This window comes from Stegodyphus dumicola, chromosome 2 (assembly GCF_044657685.1).
Source record: "Stegodyphus dumicola isolate Sdum_Otavi_A_Nest chromosome 2, ASM4465768v1".
Lineage (NCBI taxonomy): Eukaryota > Metazoa > Arthropoda > Arachnida > Araneae > Eresidae > Stegodyphus > Stegodyphus dumicola.
The window spans coordinates 257,362,750-257,379,866 of NC_140769.1; the positions used below are offsets into that span (position 1 = coordinate 257,362,750).

Here is a 17,117-nt window from a genome sequence, read left to right on the forward strand (position 1 = left end):
TGACTTAATCGAAAGTTCAAGCTTACTTTTTATAAAATTGCTCTAACTGTCTGCAAAAAATAATGAGCCAGATCCAATTAGAAGATTAAGGAACAATGCAATCTGCAACATTAACTGAAATAAATAATTAGATAATTTTAGCCTAGCTTATGCCGTCCGTTATACATTAAAGGCGCATGCGTAAAGGTATTATGCGGAAGCTTTCAATTCTGGATTATGGACGTCCGGATTAAAGACTTTGTACTGCATAATAATATAGATTCATGGACTAAAATTTTAAAATGATAGTTATTCATTTTTAAACAATTTTTCAGTTGATCTTTACATTATGGTAACTTGGCGATTTTTTGGCGAAAACTTGGCAACCAACTCTCCTACAGCAACCCTCTATTTTTTTCCCCGCCGCCATTTTGTCTTCACGAAGTAAAGACATGTTTGTTTTCTTTTTATCTACTGAACACTTCTTCCAACAATCTACTAGCCGAATTACACTTATGCTAGAAATTTTATCAAACAAAACTGCTTAATCATGACAAATATTCACTGCAAAATTGGGAAAAAGTGCACAATACCATACTCCTTACGCGTTTTTCAAAATAACACATACACATAAACCATGTACACGCCGACTTATTTTTACTTAAAAAAACATCCCAGAATTGCACAAAAATGGCATTGCGCACACTCTTCACTATATCCATGTACACTGCTTTTTTCTCATAAATTAGAAACATTTCACGAAAATACATGACAATTTTCTCAATCTTTAAACCCGGTAAAAAGAACATATATGAAATTACCTGATCGCGAAAAAGTATTTACCCTTTCCAAATATGAACATTTCCACATATAAAATAAATAAAATATCCAAAAACTTTTACCTCTAAATCATCTGTTACATTATACACGTCACCAACGAATTCATACCGCAAGCATTACAAATACTTAGTATCAAATATTTAAATTATTTCCATGCACGTTTACTTCAACTTAAACGTGTACCAAATTCCTACAAACATAAAATTCACAAAATAACTATCATTTAATTAAAATATCACTAAACCATGTACACGTCGACTTATTTTTACTTAAAAAAACATCCCAGAATTGCACAAAAATGGCATTGTGCACACTCTTCACTATATCCATGTACACTGCTTTTTTCTCATAAATTAGAAAAATTTCACGAAAATACATGACAATTTTCTCAATCTTTAAACCCGGTAAAAAGAACATATATGAAATTACCTGATCGCGAAAAAGTATTTACCCTTCCCAAATATGAACATTTCCACATATAAAATAAATAAAATATCCAAAAACTGTTACCTCATCTATTACATCTAAATCATCTATTACATTATACACGTCACCAACGAATTCATACCGCAAGCATTACAAATACTTAGTATCAAATATTTAAATTATTTCCATGCATGTTTACTTCAACTTAAACGTATACCAAATTCCTACAAACATAAAATTCACAAAATAACTATCATTTAATTAAAATATAATTAAATTCAAAAACACTACTTAAAATATAAATGAGCACATACATTAAATTAATACATACATAAATACCCATTTCGAATTCACTTTAGTTACGGCCATGGGATCCAAAAATTCACGAACACTGTTTCACACAACACAGAATAAAGCCAAATACAAAATTTCCAGATTTTTTCCCGATTTCTCCCCTTTTCCGATTAAAGAACCGTAATTCGTCCATTAATATCACATGACATATCCCATGATCTCTCATTTCCCTCACACAAAATAATGCGTAATCGGAACTCAGTACTGCTGAAATTATTACCAAAGTCCCAAGTAGTAACCTTTATCGCCTCCAAAATGTCGCCAAACTACCAGTTACCATATTGTAAAGATCAACCATCTTTTCTTATAGAATTCTTAAACCTGCTTTTTTTTTTTTTTTTTTTTTTTTTTTTTCTGTTATAAATCTTCTCTTTATTTTTAAGCAACAAAGTAAGCATCTAAAAATAAAACGAACTGTAGGCACATATTCTTTGCACTTTTTTTCTGTTTAAGAACAAAGGCATGTTGATAAATAGAACTGAGATATTGTACTAAATTGCAGGAATCATTAGGAGCTCTAAACAGCCCTTGGGGTTAAACTAAGAGGGGTCCAGCCAATTTGATCATGAGAAAGTGATATGTTACGGATCGGATCTAATGTCCTCGAAAGTTACTGTGTTTCTTACAAATTTTCCTGCGTGTTGTGTAATTGGAAGTAACACTTTAATTTGTGTTGAGTTCGCTTAAATCGCTAAATATGGGAAGCCTGGAAAAGATAAATTAGAAAAAAGTGGAAAATTAGTGTAAAAAAATTTCAGTGCTTCTTCTTTTTTTTTTTTTTTTTTTTTTTTGCCAAAGAACAAACATTTTTAGTCAAGCAGTGTTTTTTTATAAGAAATTTTATTTCCTGTCAACTATATACGGAACATTTTCGCTTCAACGAACATAAGGCCTTAACATATAGAAGATAATTAGAAACTTGCATGTACACCGAATTGCTTCTGCATTAAAGACATCTTGTTAGTAACAAATTCCTGTTCCTTCAGAGTTAATATCAGTTGTACCAGCAGCTGTGTAGGCTGCAGTTTCACGTGCTTCCGCTTGTTTTGTTGTAAGTGTTGTTTAGAAAACAAAAGTCGATTTCAATTGTATAGCACAAGTTTCAGCAACATACCGCGAACACAGTGCTGCAAAGATTTAGTTCCTATGACCATTATTTCAGCAAATACTTAGTTTTTATTATTCTTGTGAAACGCGGCCGATATTCCTTTGTTTGCGAAAGTGGTTAAGCGAAGTGCCAAGGATCAAAAGTTATTTATAAAACTCTTCCTGTGTAATAGTGCTGCCGTCTATAAAATTAATTGAACTGGTACTTACGTATTATCGCAACCAGGTTGGCGCTATTCGTAAGTTTGAGTAAAAAAGTATGAATAGAAAGAAAATGTACATTTATTAATTACAGATAATTTTTAATACAGTTTTTTATATTATTTTGTTTTAAAATATAAAATAGCAATTAAACCCTTCCAGTTTCGAATTTGAATAAGTTGCAGAATTATTTTTTCGGCGGAAATCTTTTGGCTATTGCTTTTAGCACTGATTGAAAACCGTATTCGCCATAACCATGTGCACGTCGACTTATTTTTACTTAAAAAAACATCCCAGAATTGCACAAAAATGGCATTGCGCACATTCTTGACTTTATCCATGTACACTGCTATTTTCTCATAAATTACAAAAATTTGCACAAAAATGCAGGAAAATTTTGTGAATCTCCACATGCTCTTTTTACAAAACTACGTATAACACGTAGTGTTGCTGTAAGTAGGGTCGCCAAATTTGGCAATTTATGCAAATTTTGGCCTGGTTGCGATAATATGTAAGTACCATTCAACTTTTTGATTAATTCACATTCCCAGGATACCTATGGATGCCATTTGATGTTATTATTTCAAGCAATTAAGGAAGTACAGCTCATTAAAATTGTGTCATATTCAGCTCAATTAATGCAAGTTTTTCCTGGATTATAACTTATTTACAAGACTATCAACGCTGAAATCGTACTCAAGAGCATTTAACGTGCAAGTGTTATTACTCAAGAGCATTTAATGTCCCCCATCATCTTCTACAGAGATATTTTTTTTCCCACATACTTGCCCCCGAAACCAGTTGGGAGGCGACCTTGAACTGTATCTGTATGCCCACGACCATGCTCTATTGTTACAGCTCTAAGAAGAACAGCGCCCTGTCATTGCACATGGCTTTCTCAGTTTCATCGGTGGAGAATTTTTGCCCAATTTCAACAATTGTGTTTAAAATCTTTAACCAAAGTTCTAAAAGGATAAAAGCACTGAATGAAACGGCCTCAAATACTGCATCTTCACAGATCATCACATTATTAGTTTGATACCATGTGCTTATCTTTTAATTAATTAATTCTTGAATCACTATTTTTATTCACTTGCGAGCAGAACTCTGAACCAGTTTTCACGGTATATTTATTAACTCCTGCAGTCTTGGACTTTAGGAAAGAATATACTTTTTTTAAAAAATTCTTTTTTAATATTATTTTATTTTCACTACAATTATTGTTATTATTATTATCTGGTATTTAGAATTGTATGTACATGTGTTAATGTAACTAGTGTGTCTTTTCATACTGATTTATACTCCCCTAACCTATCACATTGTGTTTTGTGTGTTTTGCATAATTCTGAAAATTTTCTGCATACTGGTGTATCTGTTTTCTAAGTATAATACTGATTACTTAACACTCACTTGCAGAAATACCTGTCTGAGTAAGGTTTAGAATTCCTCTTAACGACTTAATATAATGTACGTCTGACAACTCACAGTTATTTAATTAATTAACCTTTGGTTAAGACTTGACATAATATAGTATTGTCAACAGATAATTCTTTATTTTTATTTATTTTGTGTTTCTTTCTTTATATATATATTCTTTTTCCTAAGAAACATTGGAACTGTATAACACCTGAATTTAGAATTATTTTTGTCAGACTTTATGTGAGTAGTAACATTTATTCTAATAAGGAATTATTCACTATTATTTACTTATTTATTTATTTTTGTTAACTTCATGTACTAGAAATTTTCTGCTCTGATTATGAATAGCTTCTGATTTATTGTCATTTTTGTTTTATGTGCGCTATGAAATTGTAAACTCTTATCGACGGCTTCTAAAGATAGGTCTTCCTCACTATCATTATTAACCTGGCAGAAGGCGTGCTCCCAACATTGACGTTGGAGATCGCGCGGGGTGACAGCGTCACCCTAATCAGTTTCATTAGGAAAATGTGTTATATATTTTATAGAAATCATTTGATTATAAACAATAATTGCAGTATTTCATTTAGAAACTATACTTCTTTACTTAAAAAACTTATTTCAATATTTAAGAAAAAAAATCCATTCAAAATAAGTACAGTCAAAAGTTGTTAATTCGGACACCCATAATCCGGACCTCAAAAGCTACAAACTATCTGCGCATGCGTCGCGTCCATGCATGCGCACAGGCGTTTACGAGAGCGCGTAAGACCCTTACGGCTGCAAATATGTTTGTGCGCATGAGCGTTTAATGTGTAACGGAGTTATACGCTAAGCTAAAGTTATTTAATTCAGTTAATGTTGCAGATTGCGTTGTTCCTTAATCTTCGAATTGGATCCGGCTTATTATTTTTTGCAGACTGTTAGAGCAATTTTATAAAAGTAAGCTTGAACTTTCGATTATGTCAAATAGAATTTCCGATATATATTTACTACAAAGCGAAAGTATGTTTTGAAATCCGAAATCTGTTTATCAATTTCACACTGTTCTGCGGCAGAGGGGGGGGGGGGCGGAAACGTCATTATTAGATTATGATAGATAAGAAAGATTATGTCAAATAGAATTTTCGATATATATTTACTAATATGTAATTTATATCTACAAAACGAAAGTATGTTTTAAAATCCGAAATCTGTTTATCAATTTCACGCCGCGGATTGGAAGTTGATCTGTCAGCACTATCCTTATCTTCAGGGCAGATGTTTTTATTTTATTTGGTTTATAAATCCGTACTAAGTGTAGTATTTCATCTCGATGTACTCCGTCTTTGATATGATTTAAATCAATTTCCTCGTCATTATAATTCGCTTCCGATAGTGAAGAAAGTGACCCAGAGGTTATTGAAAACGAAAACATTTCGATTGACAAATTAGTCGGTATTCTCAACACAGCAATTATATGACTTGAACAGCGGAACTTTGTAACTAAACAAGAAATTATGTCTGTTTAATAGAATTAAAGAGAAAGTATTATCACATGAAACGAAGCAACTTACATTGAAGGAAATGTTTAATAAAGTAAACAAATAAATATTAAGCTTTTTCTTTTTGTAAATTTTGATACCCTTTAGATCATAATTGTTCTTTATTTCATAAATTACGGTTTCATATTTTTAATTTTGTAATTTCTGCATGCCATCTTACCAGATTTAAACTGATGATCTATAATCCGGAAAATCGATAATCCGGAATCGCCGAAGTCCCGACGAGTCCGGATTAACGACTTTTGACTGTATATACCTAATCAGGAGTCAGAAGCTAACATACACTTCTGGCAAACATAGGAAGAATGAATTTTAGATGAAAAATTATCACATATTTTGCAAGAAATTGTAGTTTTATTGTCTTTGGATCTTGGACACGTAGAACGTCGGCCTTTGTCGAGTTTTGGTTTCTTTGATGGGCGTTCTTCTGATACACTAGAAGTCGCATTATCGATGCTTTCAGGAACCACTTTAGGAAACATTGACATATTTTTTGTTATCTCTATGTAAGGCACTGTATAAGAGATATAGCCAAATTTTTTAGGAATTTTCTACTATTTCCATATTGTAAGGGAGGGGTCTTTGTTGGGAATAAAGCAACTTGGGTATTTATTGCAGTGACGTTCAACACAGTAAAAGACGACCATCGGCCATCTGTTGATTTTTCGAGATGTCGAATATAACGATAACATTTCATCAACTTTATCTACACCACCTTTTGTTGCATTATGAAAGTAAATTATTTCTGGTTTCTTCGTATCATCACTTTTATCAATGGCATCATCGCAATGCATTGTAGATAACAAAACTACACATTTTGATTTTTTAGGCACATACGATACTATTGTTGCGTTCTTTTAGAACCCAAATATAGATAAATAACCGTTCCTAGTTTTTGTTTGGACGAACTGGTGGGAATTTCAGCCTTGTTTCTGTTCAGGGTTCCTACAATAGTTAACTTCTTTGACAAAAGTTCTTTTGCTAGAGGATAACTCATATACCAATTATCCATTGTTACATTTCTGCGCAAACAAAGGGGTGCACAGGCGTTTTGTAATTTCAAATGAAGAATTTTCAAATCTAAAGGGACCTTCCGACTGTTGTCTTGTGTATATCTCCATGTTATAGCTGCAGAAAGTTCTTGAATCTACTAAGGCAAATATTTTGATTCCATACTTCGATGGGTTGCTGGGTATATATTGACAAAAGGAACACCGCCCTCGAAATTTCTCTAATTTTTCTTTGATAGTAACATATTTACCAATAAGCTATATCTTTTGGCAATTTTCATTGAAATCGGTAAAAAATTCTCTCGCAGCCGCCAGTTTGTCCAATTTTTTCCCGAACTTCACGATTAGTCACATTGTCTAACCGTAGACACCTGAGAAGAAATTTAAATCTTTTATATGACATTGTGTTCCATAAAATTGCAATGCCTGTTTCAATTTTCAGTAGCCCACAAATCTTGCGTATTTTTATGTGACGATTTATGCAAGCCGTACAGATGTAAAAGCCCAAAAAGTGCTCCAATTTCCACATCATTTGTCGTAATATTTTTCCAATATAAATACTTGTACACTCTACAATGGATTGTATCATTTTAGCATTGAAAAACAATTCTCAACTTTCTAGAAGCATCTTTATATTGCGTGCAGTTTCTTTTAATCCTGCTAAATGAGTTATTATAATTTGAGAAGACCTTTTTCACTTTTTGATTTGGTTTTCCATTTCGCCAAACTCTTATTTTTGCTAATAAAAATACTTTTTACTAAATCAGGATTTTCGTCGTCTTCATCATTCTGCTCAAATTCTCTTTCGCTGTTGTGAGAACTGTATATTTCTTTATCAGATTCATATTTACTATCTTGATCAATTTCTCCTTCAGAAGACTCAACTTCATCTAATACAGTTCTCAAACGTTCCATCTCTTTTTCATATTCGGTAAATTTACGTTTGTAAACCATTATCTATCGAATAATCCAACAGAACCACAATCGCAACACACAAGAGCACGAAGCTAAACTTCTACTAATGAAAAATTTCGAAACAGTAACACTCGCACGGAATTTAAAGAACACAATTCGTAACAGAATTTAAAGAACAACACTTCTTGGAATCCATGAGAGAATGGGGTGACTGAGGGGAATGGGGTGACATGAGGGAATGGAGTCACCCCATTCCATCATGGATTCCAAGAAACGATTGCTTCTCTCACACAATAGAAAAACAAGCAAAAATGACAATACGCATTCCAAGGGGAGTGTCAAACAGGAGGATACTAAAAGGATGATTCATTAAAATGAAATATTTCCGGTTAGGATTGTGGATTTTTGACGCATGGGATGACTCTGCGCCCCGCGCGACTTCTCCCGGGTTAAACATCTCCCATTCATTAACTAGCAATCCTGAAAATGCTGACCCCTCCAGATTGAATGATATTCTACGAATTACTGATAAAATTAAAGATCTTCTAAACATCGGCAAAATTAGAAAACTTAATACTCAAGAACATAAAAATATTTCTGGCCATTTAACAGCTCTTCGTCAAATAGTGGAGACCAAGAACTTACTCTAGCGAAGCACGAAGGTACAATTTCAGAACTGAGAGAACAACTGTATCTTCAGCATTCAAATACTATAGTTATTTCTGAAGTGAAGGAACATTTGCAGCAACAACAACATGAAGGTAAAAAATTATTCGAAACAAAGTTTCTAGAACAAACCCCAAATTCTTACGCTGTTGCTGCCGCCAAAAACATTTCTTTGAAACAGACTCCAAAAAGTCAAATCAGAGTTCATATTCTACTCCTGAAACCTAAAGATTCAGAGAGAACACCTGAAGATATCAGACACCAACTAAGTTCGACACTTAATCCACAAAAACTGGATATTCATATCAATAATATTCGTACTACTAAGTCTAATGAGCTTTTAATCGGTGTCGAAAAGAAAGCAGACTTAGAACACTTACACTGCTCAATCGTTGAAAATTCACAACTACAAGCCTCCGTAACTGTTCGTACTTCAAAACCCAAAAGTACCAAACTCATAGTGTTTAATGTACCCTCTTCAGCGGCTGCTGAAGATATCAAATCGGCTTCTCTGAAAATTACATCAAATAATAATCTTGATATTTCTTGTTCTCCAGTTCACCGATCTGAAAATACAAATAATTGGATTATAGAAATTTCTTCTGATTCTAGTGACTGTTTTACGTTTTCAAGAGTCTTCATTGGATTCAACTCGTCTTCCTTCCGTCACTACATTTCACTTCCCCGTTGCCTTCATTGCCAGGGTCTTGGACATAATAGTCGAAGCTGTCAAAATCCTCCCTGCTGTTCCATCTGCGCAAAACAACGCATAGAGAGTGTACCTCAAACGTAAAACTCTGTGTAAATTGTGTGTGAAGTAACCAAGAAACTGGTTCTTCATTGCCAACTGATCACGGTGCTCATGAAAGAACATGCCAACTTACAGAAGTCAGCTAAACAAATTATTGTACCTGGACAAAGCCACAACCTCACATGTTGCCATCATCCATAACTAAAAATTCTTCAGTTGCAATTAACATACAAAAGCGCAATTTAAAGAACACTTCAACTGCAGATTATAACGTGGACAGTAATGTACAAAATAATCTACCCCCAACCTTGCTAAGAAAACTCTAGGCCATTTTTTTCAATTCGTTTTCTTCAAATCAACTTACAAAGAGCAAAAGTGGCTTCTGATCATCTAGCAGAATTCTTAACTCATAACCATAAAGACTTTGCTTTAATCCAAGAATCCTATTGTATCGAAGGGAAAGTAAGTAGCATTGCAATGTCTTTGAATGTCTTTCAATATTCTCCTCAGTCCCCTAATCAACATTCCAGAGCAGCTATCATCAGTTTTAATCATAGCTGGCACCCAATTCTAATTACAGCCAAACGAGACCTAGTTACAATCAGTCTTAATACAGTCAAAAGTCTCTAATCCGGACGTCCATAAACCGGAATTATCTATAATCCGTACCTCAAAGCTACGAACTTTCTGCGCATGCGTAAACGCATAAAGTATCTACGCATGTGCATATACGTTTACGCATGCGCGTTTAATGTATAACGGACGGTATAAGCTAGGCTAAAATTATCTAATTATCTATTTCAGTTAGTGTTGCAGATTGCGTTGTTCCTTAATCTTCTAATTGGATCCGGCTTATTATTTTTTTGCAGACTGTTAGAGCAATTTTATAAAACTAAGCTTGAACTTTCGATTATGTCAAAAAGAATTTCCGATTCTGGAGCTGCCAAAGGATCTACAAAGCGAAAGCATGTTTCGATGTCCATCAAACAAAAAGTGGAATTGCTGCAAAAAATGGATAAAGGCATATCCTTTGTTTCTCTAACCGTTCCAAATCTGTTTATCAATTTCACGCTGCTCTCGAAGGGGAGAAATGTCGCGGCAGCGCAATGAACTGGAAGTTGATCTGTCAGCACTATCCTTATCTTCAAAGCAGATGTTTTTATTTTATTCGGCTTATAATTCCTTACTAAGTTACTACCTGTAGTATTTCATCTCGATGTACTCCGTCTTTGATATGATTTAAATAAAATTCCTCGTGATTAAAATATCACGAATACACATCAAATAGTTTTCTGGTTGCAATTTTCTAATTTCGACTATGTGTAATGTATGCTTTAGGCATGTGCGCGTTGAAAGAAATGTTTAATAAAGGTAAACAAATAAAAATTAAACTTTTTTTTGTAAATTTTTATACCCTTGAAATCATAATTGCTCTTTATTTCATAAACCATAAAATTCAGTTCCATAAAAATGTCTCAAAATAATTTTAAAATTAGCATATCTTTAGAATTTCCAATACACAGTTCCGCGTGCTGGAGATAAAAAGGTCCCCCCCCGTAGACTGTTGCCATTGCTCGCTTTGAAATCCTTGAGTTTGTTAATCAAAAATTCGTTAAAGTTTTACAAAATATGAAATCGATAATAAAACAAATTTCAAATTTGGTCTTCCTCATGCCCATATTCGTAGGAGGATTACATCATTCAAAATTTGATGGCTCTATGTACCATTGTTTTATCACAATGCGAGAAATATACATACATTTATGCAGATTTTCATTATTTAATTTCTTCAAATATAATGTAGGACTCTTAACATTTGGTGACAACAGTTGAAAAGTGAAACGGATATTTATAGTGATTCAACGCAAAATCGCAAAACGAAAACAATAGTCCTTCAGGGACAAAGCCCCTTTGGACTAAAAATAATGCTTTGCATTACCTAGCTTTGAAATACATTTTATCAGTTATTCTTATCTCATACAGGAAAAACTTTGCACATTTTAAAGAATTCTGCCTTCCAAACTGTTTTCTTTTTTGAAGGAAAAAGCAATTTTTATTCACAACATCGTACATTTCCAAGGTGCAGTGAGAATTTAAGAAAGCAAAAGGTGATTACATGAGACTTAATTACAATGCAATCTGCGCTATTAAAAATTACTCTTTTCTCCATTTTCAAATTTTAATGATGGTGTACATGAGCTAGACTGATAGGTAATGTTACTAGACTGCTGACTATAATTAAATGTATATTTTTTAATGTTGACTCAATTTATTATTTTTTTTACCTCTTTTGTTTCCATGAATAATTCACCTTTACAGTGAATACTGGTTATTACATTTATTAAGTTTTCTAATAAGTAATGAAAATTTGTAAACCTTTTTTATGCAGAAGAAAGCATGTAGAGATTCATATTGCTATATAATGCATTTTCAAATGAATATGTTTTTTTAAATTTTCACTGAAACTTGTATAACTTTACATTAATTTAAATGTTTTAACTTTATTTAATTATATTTATTACATATTTTAAAATTTATTTTTAGCATTGGATGCCCATGTTACAAGGGGCACCGTTATTGATATAGCTGAAATGGAAGAAATTAAAGCAGTCCACATCGCAGTGAGGTCTTCAGAACGTGTATACGTCGAATTTTGTTCGTATACACGTTCTGAAGACCTCACTGCAATGTTTAGATCCTGTCAGCGTGGACTCAGAAGGCCAGACTGCTTTGCACATAGTCTTGCACTAAGGAGTCCTTGGGTAATATTAAAATTCCTATTCATATATTTGATTTCGCTGAATTATGAATTTAGTAAGTTCCAGTTAGAAACCAAATCTAATGTTATTTCTCATTAGATTTGAATTCTAACAGGGATTATTGCACATTACACTTGGTTTCTTACAGGAATTGTTTCACATTAGATCTGACTTCCATCAATGCAGTCAAAAGGATAAACACATCTACTGTTCCTGTCATAAAATATTGTTAGGTCAAATCTAAATTTATGCTGAACATGTTTGAGTATTCTTTCATATTGTGCAGTGAAACTGAACTGAATGCACTGAGATTTTACTGGACATCTTAAGCACAGTATTTACTTTCGATTCCTCCCCTTTCAATCAATATTACTACTTAAAAATTGAAAGAAAAACGACGCAGTGTATGCAGTTTTTGGGAAAAGCAGCAATGGCGGCTCTTAGCTAAAATGAGTGGGGGTGCTGTTCCCAAAAAAAAAAAAAAATAATAATAATAATAATAATAATAATAATAAATAAATAAATAACATTTTTTTTTAAATTGTGTAAAAGGAAACTAACATGTATAAAAATAAAATTTATTTTGAAACTTCATGAAATCTTACAAGTTCAAACTTTATCTAGTCATATAAAATCGTAATCCATTCTTCTTATTTTAATTTGCGCGAAAAGATGAATAATTTTCTCCTTGATCTCTCGATCACAACTGAGGATATTTTTCTTTATTGAAAGCAATACTAGGGCATTTAGTCTTCTTGAATTCCTAGTGCTTCTTAGAAAAGTTTTCATTTTTTTTTTCAGTGTTGAACAGCAGCGTTCTGCCTCTGATGTAGCCATGGGAACTCTCAAGAGAATTTTTATCAGTTTCGTAATTTCACTAAAAACATTATCTAGATTGTTTTCGAAGATAAATTTCAACAGCTCAATTAATTTGCAGTATTCATGGATATCAGACCTACAATAGAATACTTTTAGCTCAGTTTCAAGCTTTTCTTTGTCAGTCATTAGATATGTTTCAGTGGTCAGTACTATTTCTTCTACAGGATGTTCATTCCTAAAACTAGCAAAGCATTTCTTGTTAAACAATTTAGCAGCTGCTAAGTGTTTAGTGGAAGAATATTAGTGCATTATATCAGTACTGATATAATGTACACAGTACAAGTCACATATTTCCTTAGCTTCTGCCATCAGTGTCTTTGAAAAATTCTCACAGTACTTTGAGTTTCTTAATTCTAAAATAACAGTTTTGAAATTTGTTATATATTCATTAACTTTAAGCACACTAATTTCTCTGGATTGCATTTAGTTGTATATTATTTCAACATGAGGCATAATCTGATAAAAAAGCTCTAATCATCACTTCAAATTATCATCATTTAGATATTTTAAAATTTCTGTTGCTTTTGCAATAGTTTGATCTGCATTTGATGTTGATTGAATTTCAGCAAGGTAATTTTTTTAAGGTTGCAAATTTTCATGAACTCTGTTTATGGTCCATATGATGAAGGAATACTACACGCGCGGAGTAAAAAGAAATCAGATTTCCAACAACACGCCAGAATTTCAGCACTGCAAGAGCGACAGTGCTCTTCTCTCTCCCTTGGCCAGTGCCTCCTAGATTATAAAGCCAATGGACAGGTTGTAGAAACAAGTGTGACGTCAAAGTTAGTAGGCCCACGGGATGTTCTCGAGGTTTGGATTCTCAATTGGGGAGCCATTGCTTTGTGGTGTACATAGACTGGAATGTTAGCACATGCTGTCGGGGAGAAGAAATACTTGGTAAGTTCGTATTTATTGAAATGTAACTTTATATTTTGTTCATTGGAATAAACACTTGCTATTACTAATGTTGAATTAAATTAAGTATTAATTGCTTAATTATTAGTAACACATGTATACTTATTATGTTTATCTTTGTATTGATTAGCCATTATTATTATTATTATTATTAATCTTATTTCTGAATTTACTTAATATATTTTGTTTAAGTGCATCACCGAAGTTTTAATTTTATGTGTGCAGTATCTAATGTTACGTATTTTCTTTTATAAAAGTTTTTTATTATTTCATTACTGTTTTACGAATTTTTAATCTAATCATTTATATAAAGCTTAACAGTTTTTAAAAATGTAACTGAAAGTAAACCTATACAATAAATCTAGTTAAATTAATAATTACGTATATCAGTTAACAAACGTATGTACGCTAATATGTGAGTGTGTAGAATAAATGTGAGTGCATTGTATAATGAGTGTAAGTATAAGTGAGAATGGCAAACTTTTAAAGTTAAAAACGTTTGTTTTATTGTGAGTTTAATTATATATTAACTTATCACTATTGAAAGATGTATTTTATGTGGTTTCTAAATTTATACTGTGTATTTGCATACAATGTATTTAAATATTAAAGCAGTAAATTCATCTTAACATTCCATAAATAGTGTTTAGTTTACCAAACAAAGTCTTTCTTCAGATTTCACGTATATATTTTACTGTTCAATATTCTAAATATTCTAAACATGATTCACCTGAAGTTTGATATTATTTTCATTTGACTGTTTCAGCATGTTTTAAATATCAAAATTATCATCATTGATGCGAGTAATAATTTCAGTATAATAATAGATATCTTAATAGAAGCTTAGGTGTTCTTCAGATACGAATTTCTTGAAGTCTCATTCATTCAAATGTTTGAATGACATTTGAAATTCTCCACCGTTGGTTTATGGTGTATCGAATTTCAATGTATGATTATGCAAATTTAAATTGTTATAACATTTAGTATTTATAGAACTGATTTTTGTACTGTTTTTACAGAAAATATGCCATTTAAATGCTGTGTAACTGGTTGTCGGGGAAATTATAAAGGTACTGAAAAGGTGCATACATTTTCCTTTCCCAAAAATGATGCTCTTAGAGAGAGGTGGCTAAGAAATATACCTAGGAAGGACTTCTCATCAACTCCATATTCTCGGGTAGGTGTAATCCTAATTAATTTATTAAGATTCAATAAATTGTTGGTAGAATATTCTTAGTCTGCTATGGAAACTTTCTGCAAGCTATAATTTTTACCTCCCGCCAACATGTATAAATAGGTTTCAGTGTATAGTTTTCTATTTGATGAATCAACAAACTACATTTACCGTAATTTCCGGAAGAAACGCCACGGCGTTTATGTGTTTAAAACTTAAATTTTCAGTTTAACTTAAACACCCATGCGGCGTTTAGGTGCACTAAAATAAAATATTTCCTATGATGGTCATTGTACATAGTTTGGATGGCCTTGTCATTGTGCATAGACTGGTGCTGTTCCCACACAAAAGACCACTCAGTTGATTTTTGCGAACGTTATTTTGTTTACATTCTTTCCCTTGAACGGACCTACATGCCTTATTCACCCTAAACGAGATCTCAGAACAATAACATTCTTCCCCCTTTCAAATCAACATTGTCATCAGTTTGAATAGTCTCTCTCCTCTGCCATTCGATGAATCTTCCAGGACCCATCCTCTCCCCACCCTGCCTTTTCTGCAATTTTTTTCAAAGGCGGACACGACTCCACCTGCCTCGCAATAACGAACTCTGACGTATTTCCCCTTCAGCATGAAAGGATTTTTTCTTGGCATTCTGCCAAATACAGATCCCATCAGTTTGGGTACAAGTACTTGTTGAATAGTTTTTAAGTAAGAAGGGAGCGGAAAATTTTTGAAAATGTCTCTAAACGACACAGAAGCTATACATTTCTTACCTTTAATTTATTTTTGAGTTATGGTTTCATTTCATGCATTTTTCTTAACTGGTATGTCATATATCAGGACTTAGGTTGAGCTTTTGCATCTATACGGCCCACGACGATGTCACGCGCAATTTAATCTATTGCGGCGTTTCTGTGTTATTTTAATTTTTTTCCCGCCATTTTTCTCGAGTGCGGCGTTTACGCTGATGCGGCCTTTCTTCCGGAAATTACGGTAATTTACAAACAATCAAGGGCAAATGATACTTCGAAGCTCGTTGCTGTATAAGCCATAGAATAGGCGGGAGGTCGTATGCTGTCATGATCAGATTTTTTATATGTTGTGTTAACTGATCCTTAAATATTTGAAAGAAAATTTTAATTTGCATATATGCATTTAAAATTTAACCTGCCCAAAGCATTGCCAAAGCTTGAATTTTTTTATTTATAAGGAAAGTGATCCAATCTTGCTTTACAGTTGGTTGTTTTAAGAAGTTAGTTACATGATGTCTTCCTTTTACTTAATAGGTGTGCCATAAACATTTTCAACCTGATAACCTCATCTGGGAAACATCAGCTTTCGATGAAAAAAATGGGAAAATCATTAAAGCTTCACTGCAGAGACCAAAAAAGAAGGCGCTTTTCCTAGCATATTTGATGGCTGTCCATCGTATTTATCTTCACAAGCTGGTAGTTCGAGAAAAAGTCCAAATGAGAAAAAAATGGAATGAGAAGCAAACCTCATGATGAAAGCTATTGCTCATAGTAAGTTATCAGCTGCTGAGTATTATAAATCGAGGACATATTCAGACTTTAATGAACTTTTAACCTGTTGTACGCAATATAAATTTTCTACATTTTGGAACGTTGTGCACAAAGACAATAATCTTGATGTTTTTGAATTTAAAATGCACTGATGGATGTGTAAAATTGCTTTATGCAGTCCACATTACTGCAGATCTTTTATTATCTGTATCGTTTCAAAATAAGTTATTGACTCATATCAGTAGTAAGTATAATGAGTTACCTATAAAAGTAAGTAATATTAATGAAATTCATGAAATACTTGATCATATTGAAATTTTAGAAACTAAAGACTTAATGAATTTGATTGAAATTATAATCAACCTGATGAAATCTTTAAGTTTCACAAATGAAGGTGATAAAATTTTATTTGAGTTCATGATTGAACAACTTTCCCTTGTAAAATGTAAGCCTCAAAATCGTCAATATTCATCCAATACCTTAATTTTAGCTTCTATGTTTTATTTGTTATCGCCCCAAGCATATAAATTTGTCCAACAATCTGCTAATTTAATTTTGCCTCATCCAAGTACTATACATAAAATAAGTTCTAAATTAAATGTAAATCCCCAAAAGGAAACAGATGATATGTTGTTTTTGGCATATGCTA

At 32.6% G+C, this 17,117-nt stretch overlaps 1 protein-coding gene across 1 annotated transcript; it reads left to right on the forward strand.

The window, feature by feature from the left end:
* The first annotated feature begins 8,209 nt into the window (after window positions 1-8,209).
* LOC146998952 (THAP domain-containing protein 5-like) lies at window positions 8,210-16,771 on the forward strand. The gene is made up of 4 exons (XM_085812070.1): window positions 8,210-11,974; window positions 13,435-13,750; window positions 14,788-14,945; window positions 16,232-16,771. Exons 3-4 carry the CDS (start codon window positions 14,793-14,795, stop codon window positions 16,448-16,450), a joined length of 372 nt encoding a protein of 123 aa, XP_085668196.1. The 5' UTR covers window positions 8,210-11,974; window positions 13,435-13,750; window positions 14,788-14,792; the 3' UTR covers window positions 16,451-16,771.
* The last annotated feature ends 346 nt before the right edge of the window (window positions 16,772-17,117 follow it).